This window comes from Doryrhamphus excisus, linkage group LG4 (genome assembly GCF_037039965.1).
Source record: "Doryrhamphus excisus strain RoL-2023G ecotype Guam linkage group LG4, RoL_Dexc_Guam_v1.1, whole genome shotgun sequence".
Taxonomy (NCBI): Eukaryota; Metazoa; Chordata; class Actinopteri; order Syngnathiformes; family Syngnathidae; genus Doryrhamphus; species Doryrhamphus excisus.
In genome coordinates this window covers 5303869-5317088 of record NC_136360.1, presented here as the reverse complement: position 1 = coordinate 5317088, position 13220 = coordinate 5303869, and the positions used below count along the sequence as shown (strand labels likewise).

Sequence of the window (13220 nt, the reverse complement as noted above, 5' to 3'; positions counted from 1 at the left end):
TGTCCAAATATTAGCCAATTTGGCACTGCCACTTGCTTAGTCTTTGCTTGCTGTTGTTCCTGTTTCTACCATGTGCCTATTTACTCCATTCTACTGCATGTCTTTTGTGTTACCCTTTTCCAACTATATACACTACCAGTCATGTCCAAATGTACAGGTTTCAATTGCTAGAGGTAAAAAAGGTAAAGCTTGCTAAAACTGTAAAATAATGTATATTTCAGAATTACACACACAAAAAAAACATTTTCAGGGGCCCCAAAATGGCTCAACAATTTAAAGCTGTTCTGTGTAAATGGAGGTTGATCAAGCCTTGACAATTGGTGGTACAATTTCCTACAGCTGTTCCCAACTTTTCTGCAGTATTTACTCCCTCCTACTACATTGTAGTACTATACTCTTGTGAGCATCAGCTGAACAGTATTGTACTGCAGAAAGTGGTATGAAACGGGGTGTTCTAAACTTCGAAACCGGTACATGGTGCCTTCCCTTTAAATATATTCGTTCTTCATCTTTGACATACATGAAAACATCTTGTTGTGCCTTTCAATATTCTAAGATAAAAGAAAAGGAAAATCTTAATAATTAAGAATAGCTGTTACAAAGCTTTTGAAATATCATTCAAGCAGAAGTGCTGTGATTAATATAGATGCCATATCTGATGACTCCAAATTAACAGCATAACATGGTTTATTCCACACGGTTCTAGAAACTAGGCTGAGAGTATAACCAAGTGCGGTTGGTGTCTGAGGCTATCCCTTTAGGTGCCTTTAATCCAGTGGTGCCCAAACTTTTTTGGCAGTGCCCTCCTCTACGAATTCAAGACCAGCTAAACAGGGATGACTGCTAACATACTTTGAAATTTGCAGTCTCTGCATATATCTGCCAGTGTCCATAATTACCAGACAAACAACATACCTGATGTATGTATAATATATTAATAACTACTCATCAGAATATCAGTTAATGTTATGGTTGGATCTTTCTTTACTTTGAGTCCATGAGTGTGTTTTGATGAGTGTGGTTTTATGAACGTGTTCTCAACATGATGACACAGCTATAATGGCGGCAGTTCATAAAACTCGCTGGGGAGCGTATGATAATCACGTTCATTTCACTCATATTTTATAGTTGTTCATTGGCGAATGACAACAGTGTGATAAAAATGTAAATGTTTTTTTTTTATTGCTTTTTCCGTATTTTTTTGTGTCATGAGCATTTCAAGTGTGATAGAATAAAGAGTATTTACAAGTTTAGGGGAATAATACATATTTAGATACATTGTAGTAATATATAAAGTGAGTCTGTCAGGAGTACCCCACAGCTTTAATGAAAGTGTCAGTGAAGAAGAAAAGTTTCATTAAAACCATATTGGACGACAACATCATTTCATCCGACCAACTGCCTTCCACTACCCCAATAAACACACACGCACACACATATACACACAGGAGCAGTAGCAATCGCTCTATCGTGCAATTTTTAAAATTCTTTCATCCCCCTGATCCACACTAATACCCGGGGGAATTGTTTAGAGCACTACTAGCAGTTCTGCTGTGATAGTTCTAGATAGGACGAACATTTTGTGTATGAAATGTGTCCTCCTCACTCAAGCCACACACACACACACACACACACTTACACATACAATACACGCACACAAGTGTTCATGGCCACACAAAACAGTCGGACATCAAAAAATGTGTCACGAAATATAGCCATGGAGCCTTTTTAGTGGATCAAATGATTGTCTGTGACTCATGTACAAATGATGCCTTTTTGTGCTACTGTATGTTATCCATTAGACACTCAGTGACAGTGCAGCTTCCGACCAGATGATGGCGGTAATGTGTCAGTCAGTTGTTTAACAAGGTCACAGAAGATCAGAAGAAGACATTCAACTACAACCACCAATGGATACATTTAAAAAATAAAAAAAAAGACAAAAGTGGCGCCAGTCCCCGCCAAAAGACTAAATTTTTACAAAGTACAATCCTGACTTCATCAAGTACGGCTTTGTAAATTGAGGAAGAGCAACATCTGGTTAGCTTGTTCAACTGTGAGTGGATTTGATGTATTATTGAAAACAAATTAATGAGATCAATTTAATCTATACAGTGTTAATATTTAATGGCCCCCGGGCCACTCTGCACTGAAAAAAATGGGCCTCAAAAGAGCCCCTTCTCTAATTGACAGTAAACCCTTTAATTACTCCCTTGAAAGTAATAATAAATACAGTTTTACAATCAGAAAAAAAATCTGAATGCTTATAAAGAGAAAGGATGAATGAAAAGGAGGAATGAACAAAGACACGATGTGGCAGCAAGATCAACCAGGACACCACCTTTGTGTTTTGCCATGAGTTACTTCTTCAATCAAATAACCAAAAAAAACATGCTAACTTACTGCACATACTGAAACACATATTACATGAGCCAGGACATGCTAATGAAGAAAATATTGGTGTGGTGGTGAATAATATGGAGTATTATTAAAATGGAATTCATTCATATGTTGGTTAATATTGAGCAGGACTAGGGGCTGTGTCACTGATAATTAAAATACAAATTCACACCGTCAGATGAAGCTCTGCGAACAATCCACATTTGTTTATAAATTTATAAAAACAACACCAGAACAAACATTAATGGGAATGTTCTTAATGTGTTCATCAACAGCCCTATTTGAAACACATTTCTGAAGCCTCTTAGTCAGAGACATAGAGTGAGTACATGTCAAAATTTCAAACATAAAAGTGGAGGATTACCTTGGATTTGTTTAAATACCATGCAAAACAACTTGAGGAGACTAGTTCTAGCATGAGGATACTGACATGCACAGAAAATACAGCCAAGGTGACTGTAGGTGTACGGATAGGCCACTGGAACCATTAAGCACAAGCACAAAGAAACAGATAAGGACAAAAGGGATGACTGTGGGATTAAGGTGTCACCGCAGAGAGGAGGTAGGAGGTGCAATAGTTGCAGTGATGAGATAAAGCCAAATGCCAGGGCTGATAGATCAGGACAGCTCCAAATTCAAGCCTGGATGACTGCAGAATACTGCATTGTTCATGTATACTTTTGTGGGTAATTGAAAGTATGTTGCATATTTGTATAATTACATGGTTGTACACGTGTTTATAAACATACACTAAATCTTGTGTGTGGTATGACATTTTATTTGTAGGAGTGTCACCAGGTATGGCAAGATGAAAAAGTTTTTTTCTAGTTTAGAACAAAGCTGGCTCACAAGAACAGCGCATCCAGATTACACACGTACTATGGTGTGTGTAATACTGGTGTAATACTGGTTAGGACATACTTTGCTAAATATACGTATATATACATTCCAACGCGGGTACTTGACTGCAAAAAGGTTGAGAATCACTGCTGTGCTCTATGTGATCAAATAGCGACCTACTAGAACATTTCTGACTAAAAAACATGTTTGGAAGAGCTACTAAAGCAGACATCTGAGCAATAAAAAACATGCTAAGTACAGACAACATGAATGGAGTGCAAGCTGTCTAGCCACAATCAAAATTGAGCATACTGTGGGTTGCATACTGTAATGACAAAGACGGGAAGGTTAAAGATATGAATATGATGGAAGATTTAGTGGTTAGAGGAACAAGGAGCAATCCTAGATGAAAACGACTAGGAGGAGAAGGTTGGGGGGATGGGGGGCAGAAGGTGGAAATGAGAGGGACAAAGATGGATGAGGATGACAGAAGATTGAGGTAAAGGGAGTGGAAGAGAAGGCAAACTAAAAGATGAGGATGAGGCAAAAAAAATAGAGATATGGGAAGGGGAATGTGAAAAGGGTAAGAGGCACGCCCACTCAGCTTGTAGAGCTTCTTTCAGGGCTCACTACCAAATGTGCAAAACTCATTATCTGAAACATTGGCATTGTTTATTGAATAACAATGCATTGAATATAACATTCTAACAATATGTATAGGTCAGAAAAGTGGGAAAACCATAATAGGTCCCCTTTAACACCTCAGAGACACTTCATACTCTGTTGAAAGATGTGATGTACACTGTTCACTAGGTGTCAGTTACTGTAATGTTCAGTGAGACAACAAACTTGATCGCAGAAACAACAGGGTTTTGTAGCACGTTTGAATTATCTCATAACAGGCACAATAATCCCCAATAAGAATCCCTCGTAAAAACATTGGCTGCTGTTGTGACCATAACCCAGGCAAAGCTGAAACACCAGAACAGTTTTATTAATGTCTTAAGTGACTTATTTACACCTATTGTGTCTCCTATTATGTCTTCTTGCCGTGTTTGAGAAAAAGAAGCAGAAGGGATGGAGAGCTCAAGCGAAGTAAAGCTTGGCGGGGCAGTTAATCATGGTGACAAGCACTTTGCTGTTGCCAGTTTGGGTGGCAAACTGGATGACTGTGATGAGTTATGAGTTAAAATGTTGTCAAATACATTTTCTGTCACAGAAAAAGGCCATTCATTATATTAGCAATAGGAAGGAGGGCAAATTAACTTTAATCCCCATTAAATACAGGAAGCAGACCCTTTCTGGGAAAAGGAAAAGGACCACTGAATCAGTTTAACTTCTCTGATGAAAAGTCTGGCAATGTCACAATTTTAGAAGATTGTCAGAGGCAAAGGTACAATGTGGGGGAAAGTGGCTGTGAGCAGTTGCGATTAAGAGAAGGGATTAAATTAAGGTGTGAGGGCAAAAAAGAGATTGGCTTGACCAGAGGACAGATTTGGGGAAAAAAAACTGGCAGAATAAAATGGGGCTATCCGGGGGTGAACTTCAGTGATTTTACATGACATTATTGATCTTCACTATAAAAACTATATAAAACATTTATGTCAGGTGATGGGCATGCTGATGGAAGGAATGCATCAAGATGCGATAGCAATAGCTAGTGGTATGGGAGTTGCTCCCATACCACTAGCCACCCCCGGAGACGTTTGCATGGCACTGGGATGACACGTGACCAACCACGACCAGGCCAACCACATGTAACGACACCTGCATAGGATCGCTATATCCGGACCACACACCAGCGGTTCCGAACTGCTGCAGAGACACAGGGACATGGATGATCACAAGTTTGAGCATGAACGGTTCGCCAAAGACTCCGGGCGCATGGTATACGACCACACTATGCACACATACAGTACTTGTACTTTACTATGGGGCAATGAGGCGTGACATGGAAACTTTGCACTCAAAACACACAAACTACAAATCAAAACCTCATGGCCCTTGTATGTATGTAAGTTGTCTGAAGCCCTGTAAAATCACCCTAATTTACAGTATATTCCCAAGTTCTATTTCTCATGTTGTCCCACCTTGGGAACCATATCAGTGTCATGCTTGGATCTCAAATTGCCCCTTCAAACCACATGATGCGCATTCTCATTACAGTCTGTTAATCTAGAGATTAACGCAGTCCTAATCATTTTAAATCACTGTAAAGGTCTCCGATCCTATTAACCAGGTAATCTGCAACCATACTTGATAATGACAATAAAATACTTAATTTGATTACAGTCGTGGCCAAATACTTTAGGAGTGACTTCAATGTTTTCAGTGATTCAATCCTTTAAGAAAATGTACTGTTATGTACTGTACATGTTTTTTGTGATCACAAAAATTAAGCAGCAAAATTACTGAAGCACAAATTTAAAGCGGGGAACTGCACTTTTTGGTAGAGCTCATTCACAAAACACATTTGTCTCCCTTTTCTGTGCAACATGAAAACAAGTTAATATGAGCTAGCTAACAATGCATGTCATTTGGATACCATATTTTGACTATGAAGCCCTCTAAACAAAAACTCTAACAATGTTGCATTGTTTGATATACATGCTGTGATCATGCATTAACACGTACACTGATGAGAACATGCAATAGTTGCAGTATCTTGTTATATTTTGATGATTGATGATTTGATGATTAAAGACTACTTATTTTCTACTACTTATTTTCTCGGCGCATTGATACACATGCTTATGCAAGTTCTGTCAACAACAACTGCAGCGGCAACACTTACGATGTCCGCTCTCATTGGGATGGTTGTGTCTTTCAGCACAAGTCCTCAGGTTAAAAAAATGCGAAATTGAGAGCTAGGTATCCACTCTTCTGTCTTTGAATGACACTGAGACGAATGCTTAGTGAAGCGTCGTGTTAGTTACTATCAATGTGCCGTGAGTAAAAATATCGATATTTTTTTATGAACAAATTACTTAACTTGCTTTGAAATAAGAAGTGAAGTGAGGATCATGTCAAAGTCAAGGTGACAAGCAGAGATTCATGTATTTATTTTTGATAGATAGATGATCATCCGTTATCAGGTAGAACCAAGGCAGCAGAGCCAGCAACTCACTGAGGGACAAGAACAAAGCGAGGATGGCCATCAAGTCAGTAACAGTGCAGCACAAGTCTAGTGCAACATCTTTTTTGGACTTCAACCAAAAACACTGCTACACAATGCTAAACACATGAGCACATGATGTTGTTGTGATCATGTGGGTGCATGCTGAAAAGAAGGGCGAGTGCGAAGTCTGGAATGAACTGCTCGTATCAGAGTGCCAGTGTCAGAGATTTCAGTTGCAGGCTTATATTATCCGATATTGGGGGGATTTTGCAGACATTGGATAAATAAATAATCATTCAGAAATTAGATTTCATTGTGAAATGAGATCAAGATTAAAGAAGAACATCGGGAAAAAGCCTCATGGGATCCCACAGTACTGCACGCACCAAAACACTTAGTAGCCCTTCATTACTTTGCAATGTCACCAGTTTGTTATCAGCTATCAGCTCACAGGTGACTCATGCATGCAGTGAACAATGACACCACACAGGGACAGGTTGCCGGGTTACCAGAGAAGCATCAACAGACTGTGCAGAAATGCAATATAGGAGGTAAAGCACTGTTCAAGCAGAAATCCAATCATGGTCCTCTTCAAGCACAAAACTGTCACAAAATAGTCATTTAATCAGATATGTTCGGCACTACAAACACCATCCAAAGGTCCCAGGGTATTTGGAAAGTACTACACTCAAACTTCTTAGCACTTCTTTCATTCCCGATGAATGAACAGAAACTTAATTTTGTGACAATGACTGGGTAAAACTGGTTACAAAAGGGGCCATACTATGATATTAAACAATATTTGCAGTAGATGGAAAATTGCCAAAGGGCCGTGATAGTGAATACGGAAATTTCAGTGTATTGTGTCACTATCAGGCCATTTTCACACTGGAGTAGCCAAACCAAAGGGCCTTTTCCTTTTCCTGGCAACAACAGCTGCCATGGCAGCACACCGGGAGATCTGCTTCACTTTCCTATAAAGTTGAAAAGAACATTTTCAGCCTTTTCTATTGTGCATACATGCGTGTGTAAGAGTGTGGCTGTTGTGTTGGAATGCACTCTCCCAGACAAATAACATAACATACACATATCTGGCCACCGACAAGGCCATTGGAATTTGAAGAAGCTACAAAAACAGTCTGTTTTTCTTCTCAAGCTAACTGACACCATTCCAGCTTTAAAAAAAGGGTCATAGGATAAAATGAGGGACACTTTTTTTTCAATAAATCACTAAAATCTAATGAAAATCAGTCTCAAATAACTCTGCACCACTGGAAACCAATCCAATAATAAGATGCCATGTCAAATGTTGCCAAGCTGGCACACATACACTCATTAAGTCTCCTTTTGGATACAGCTGTAAATCTTGAGTATACAAAGCGGAGGGTTGGGGGCTGGGGAAGGGGGGCGGTGGGAATCACACTCTAGTGCACATCTTCAAAGAAAACTTCCAAACAGTGATGAAGTGCAAGAGAAAGCTGCCACCAGGAAGTCCAAAACAGTATTAAGTCTGCACACTTACACTCAAAAGTACAATCTACCTCCAAATTACAATTTTAGCTCCCATAAATGTTTATTATGTCATACCAAAAGCCTCACCATTGATTTGTCACCGTACCACGTATATTGAACAAATGACCACACTCAAGACACATAATTGGGTACACTTACATCATCTAATGAGATTCATTACAAGAGCAGTATCTGCACTGCACCAGCCATAGTTGTCTAATTACATGCCCCTTACATTGAGATAAACCTATTAGAAACCGTATGGTGCAGTGCTACATCAATGCAAACTACAACGTCGAGAGTAGGTAGGTAGTTGCAAGGTTTACAGTGTGTCTTTCTGGGTAAAAATCTCATGTCACAATGTGGACACCTGCCCGTCTATATGTATGTAGTCATAAGAACGCAAAGAACTACAGAGCCCACCGTTGATGATGTCATAGACGAGAGACGGTGCTGGGGGACAAATGCTGTGTCCCATTTCATGGTCTCGTCTGCATTTCATGGTGTGCATGACGTTATTTCGGTGCGCCAAGACTGTCCCAATCAAAAACTTTGGAAGTTACTTCAGAGTAGACTTTCACTGTATCTAGCTAAATTCTCAGGCCGAAACGCTCAAAAGTTTGGTTGTACAGTCATCCCTTATTTATCGTGTTTAATTGGTCCCAGAAGCAAAGTACAATTTCAATATTAATCCATGGAATATTTTTATAGTTAGAGCATACCTGTTTATGACTTTCTACATGTGATTTTTCTACCTCTTATCTAATCTAATTTCATGCGCTTACCCTTGGTCTTTCAGTTTAAAATCTAAATATTCCCACAATGGGGCTATCGCCTGTGGCATTCGCCTCAGAAACCATCGCTTAAGTGTCTTCAATGTTAGCGTATGCCGTCTCACAAGGCTAACTGCTAACCCTCTGTATTCACTCACAAGAAGCTCTGTATTCACTCACGAGAAGCCTTGACTCCACAAAGCGGCTGAAATAGCAAATGGTTCATTGCACTACGTAACCAATGCACTGTAATCAGATGCAGAGTGAAGCTTCTTGTCATCCAGAGACGAGCAGATGAAACACACGCAGACATTCATTCATTTTCTATACCGCTTATCCTCACAAGGGCCGCGGGCATACTGGAGCTGGAGCCTATCCCAGCTGTCTGGCGGGGCACACCCCGGACTGGTCACCAGCCAATCACAGGGCGCATATAGACACCACACTCACAATGGAGTGGACAATTTAGAGTCGCCAATTAACCAATTTTTTTTTTCAATTTTTGGTATGTTGGAGGAAACCGAAGTACCCGGGGAAAGTCCTCGCACAAGAACATGCAAACTCTACACAGAGATGCCCGAGGGTGGAATCGAAGTCAGGTCTCCAAGCTGTGTGGCCTGCTCGCTAACCACTGTCCACCGTGCAGCCCACACACGCAGACATGCACATTGCACATGTCAATTTATGGACCGTGACAGGCCCGTGTCATAATGTGATTTATATTATTCATGTATTTCAACTCACATTGCATTATTTTTGGCCAAAATGTGAATACCCTTAGGGTGCTGTTTAAACACCTGCACTGTTTTGGATACCAGATTATAAAATCTACAGTATGTAAACGCAACCTATCCCTACCAGTCAGATCTTCTGTCTCTCTGTGAAGGTTGTGGGTAATGGGGGTTCTTTTTGCCCCACAACCTTCAGCCTCTTTTAATTGAAAATCACTGTATTACAGCATTCAACCTAAGCAGCAATACCACCTTGCAAGAGACCTCGCTTGTGCCAATCAACAATCCTACAGAAGATAGAAAGCCATATTGCCTTTGTCATCAGGAGAGGTTAGATAGCGTGAATGTGAACACCATTAATTTTGTGCACATGCTGGACCTTTTTAAGGTCATGGTCTTTTTGATCATCAGATAATAGCCTGTTTGAGTTTATTTGAGTTCATTTACAATAAAGTGCAGACTGAAATCATTCTGCAGTCTTAAGATCTCCGTATAATTTACAGCACACAATAAAACTCCCCTTATTTGCAAAGTGAACAAGAGTTAGAAGAAAGTAGTTAGTTCTGGGGGAGTTGGATGGAGTCAACTCACCCTTATTCGTCTCATGGCAGCCACGATCTCCACTCGGCTACTTGGTCGTGTCACATCCAGACTGCCGATGTACTGTTATCGACGAGGTGAAGCGGACACAGGTTAATGAAGACATAATTTAGTATGAGATGCACTTAACGTGTTTTCAAATCAGAAAGTGCCGAATTATCAACCATGCATCACTTCGCTGCCCAATAAGTCACATATATAAGTTACAATATGTTCGATGTTTAACCCCGTTTTCAATTACTTTTAACAGATTAGTACTCGACACTGTGACTGCGTTGTTAACATTTCAGGTTCGTTTCTCCACTTTTAAACGCACCTTTGCCTCGAAGTTGATTCCATGTTGGAATGCTTCCTCGTTGTGCAACGGGATCCTCAAATCATGCCCATCATCAACCAAGTTATATTTGGTTTTCCCAGGCATTTTAAAAGTAATTGAGTGGTAAAGAACACCAAGGCAGGAAGAACCGTGTCGAAACAAGACTACAATACAATCCAAATCCGCTCAGTGCAGGTTCCTCGTCGAATTGCTCTGTCCCAGCATTGCACGCCACTGCACCGGGAACGTCGTCTCCTGCTGCCGTGTAAATATTCACCTAAGCCGTTAAAAAAAACACGGGGGGAAGCGGCGTGCGGGACGGAATTCTTTTCCTGGAGTTTGACTTTGACGAGCGTCTTAAGTGTGGAAGTTAGTAGCGCCCTGCCTCTCGCTTTACTGGACTGTTCCCCGGCATGCAGGAGGGAGGGTGTGACTGGAAGCGTCCGGCCATTCCAGCGGTTTCCATTCGACCAAAACACACCGAGACTTTCTGGAGGAGGAGTCCACACATTGTGGTACCTGCCCCCTTCTCACTGTGGTACCTGCCCCTTTCTTACTGTGGTATCTGCCCCCTTCTCAATGTGGTACCTGCCCCTTTCTTACTGTGGTATCTGCCCTCTTCTCAATGTGGTACCTGCCCCTTTCTCACTGCTCACGTATGTGCAAGACAAGAACCGGAAATTTCTCTCCAGCGATCAAAGGAGGGGCTACTGTATAGCTCTTGGCTAAGCACTGTTGACAAAGGTAAATCCTCTGATAAACACCATAATAAGTACTGTATGTATGACCTGTAAAATAGTACAAAGAAGGCCCCACGTGAAGCCTTGTACAGTGTAGGAGGGAGCATCAACTCGCGGCCCGTGGGCCACAGATGGCACACCAGAATTTTCAACCAGTCCTAAGATAAAATTACTGAATTCAGCATTGAGTTCGGTCACTAATTTCAGACCACCCTATCTTACCCAATTTCCCTTAGTCACTTGCTGTGTAGCTCTGTGAGATCAGAGGATATTAAGTCCTTTGAGATAATTATCAATAACTTACAAGCTGCTCTGCATTATGTATTTACATGATCAATCATGACGATAATGTGATGGGCATACCTCTTTAACGCATAAGTTAAGCCATATATCTTTTGAAACTGAAACAGCCGACTGTGGAAAACAAACCACATCCAAATGCTCCAAACAGAAATGATCCAAAACCATAAACACATGAAGTGAGATAATATTGCAAACGCTAAAACACGTGGATATCCCTGAGGTCTGGCGCCACTTGCAGCATTTCTCTTCATGCATGTGTTTTGTGTGTGTGTGTTTTTTAATTTAAAGCAAACCCGCTCTGTGTGTTTTATAGTATGTGTTTGTGTTTTTGGAACATCTCTGTGTTTGGAGCATTTGGACGTTGCTGTGCTTCCTGTAGAAACAAGAGTGGAATAGTTACAGTACAGTAAGCACAGACCTTGTAGTAAAAGTGACGTACAGATAGAAGTGTTGGTTTTGACACTGACATAATGTATGTGTGTGTGTGTGTTTGTGTGTGTGAGAGAGAGAGAGAGAGAGAGGAGAGGGAGAGAGAGAGACTGAGATTAAAGGTAGACATCTTGATAACAGATGCATACTTGAATTGTATTATTTTAAACTGATCTGTTCAGTTTGGTATGTAAACATAATGCAAAAAATAAAGGCCTACTTTGAAAAAACAAATTAACTTTCAACACATTGTTAAATTTTTTAGTCTAAAATAAAAAAAAATGTAAAAAAAAAACTGAATTTACAAAATGTGTGAGTCATTCATGATTTCATAGTTAGATAGTTAAATAAAGATGATTCCATTGCAAAATTGCGGTGTACTCAAATGTACTCATAATGTGAACCCAAATGCACTGTGAGGAAAGGATGTCCTCTAGTGGTCATGTTTGGAAAATTTGATTTATGAAAGCTAGGCACAATGGCTTGGAATATTCTTATATACTGTATTTCAGTGAGAAATAAGGAATTGTATTTGTCACCGTTTCGATCATGGAAACATTGATAGAAACATTGTTTCAACTACAGCCCTTATTCAGATATTAGAATCACAACTCATGCATGGTATGTGGGGAAAAAAGTGAGAAAAATATTCTTATAAGCATACTACAGTGTTGCTGTGTTTGTTGAACTGTGTTGATTTTGCAATGTAGCTGTTTTTCTGTATAAAACAAAGCCCATCTATGTCACCCTGGGAGTATAAAGATGCAGAACTCCCCTCAAGGTGGTCCCAGGCAGGAAGGAAAGGGGAAGTGGAGCAGCAGTAATTCACTTTCACAGCACAGCTTTAGAAACTGTTTAAGTGTTGCAGTTAATGCTCTGTTGAAGGTTTCACAGAGCAAAGGCGCTTGTAATCTTTGGATGTTCGTGGTCCACGTTGGCCGCCTGGCAACAATAAAAAAAACAATTGCCCTATCACATTTAGAGTCCTTGATTATTGTCATTTAGTCATTTAAAACACGAATGTCAAAAAAATGCCTGAGACAGTCAGCTTAAATTTGTAACTGCCACGCTCACTTGTCTGTACTAGATTCAGTTTGTAATGTAGTGTATAGCATCAAAAAAAAAGTCATGGTGAACGTCGTTCCAGAAACTCAGATTCGAACCAAAACATTCATTCATTCATTTTCTACCGCTTATCCTCACGAGAGTTGCGGAGGTGCTGGAGCCTATCCCAGCTGTCTTTGGGCGAGAGGCGGGGTACTGGTTGCCAGCCAATCACAGGGCACATATAGACAAACAACCATTCAGACTCACATTCATACCTATGGACAATTTGGAGTTGCCAATTAACTTAGCATGCATGTTTTTGGAATGTGGGGGGGAAACCGGAGTACCTGGAGAAAACCCACGCATGCACATGGAGAACATGCGAACTCCACACAGAGATGCCTGAGGGAA

At 40.4% G+C, this 13220-nt stretch overlaps 1 protein-coding gene across 2 annotated transcripts in view; it reads right to left on the bottom strand.

The window, feature by feature from the left end:
- LOC131129440 (carboxyl-terminal PDZ ligand of neuronal nitric oxide synthase protein-like) overlaps positions 1-10787 on the bottom strand; it is a 57438-nt gene extending 46651 nt beyond the window's left edge. The window contains exons 1-2 of one of the 2 annotated variants that reach the window (XM_058073011.2): positions 10291-10787; positions 9966-10037 (exon numbers count right to left, since the gene is read on the bottom strand). In XM_058073011.2, coding sequence (XP_057928994.2) covers positions 9966-10037; positions 10291-10395 — 177 coding nt within the window. In that variant the 5' untranslated portion in view covers positions 10396-10787. The remainder of the gene's footprint in view (positions 1-9965; positions 10038-10290) is intronic. The other variant, XM_058073012.2, reaches the window with a different exon arrangement.
- Between the last annotated feature and the right edge of the window lie 2433 nt (positions 10788-13220).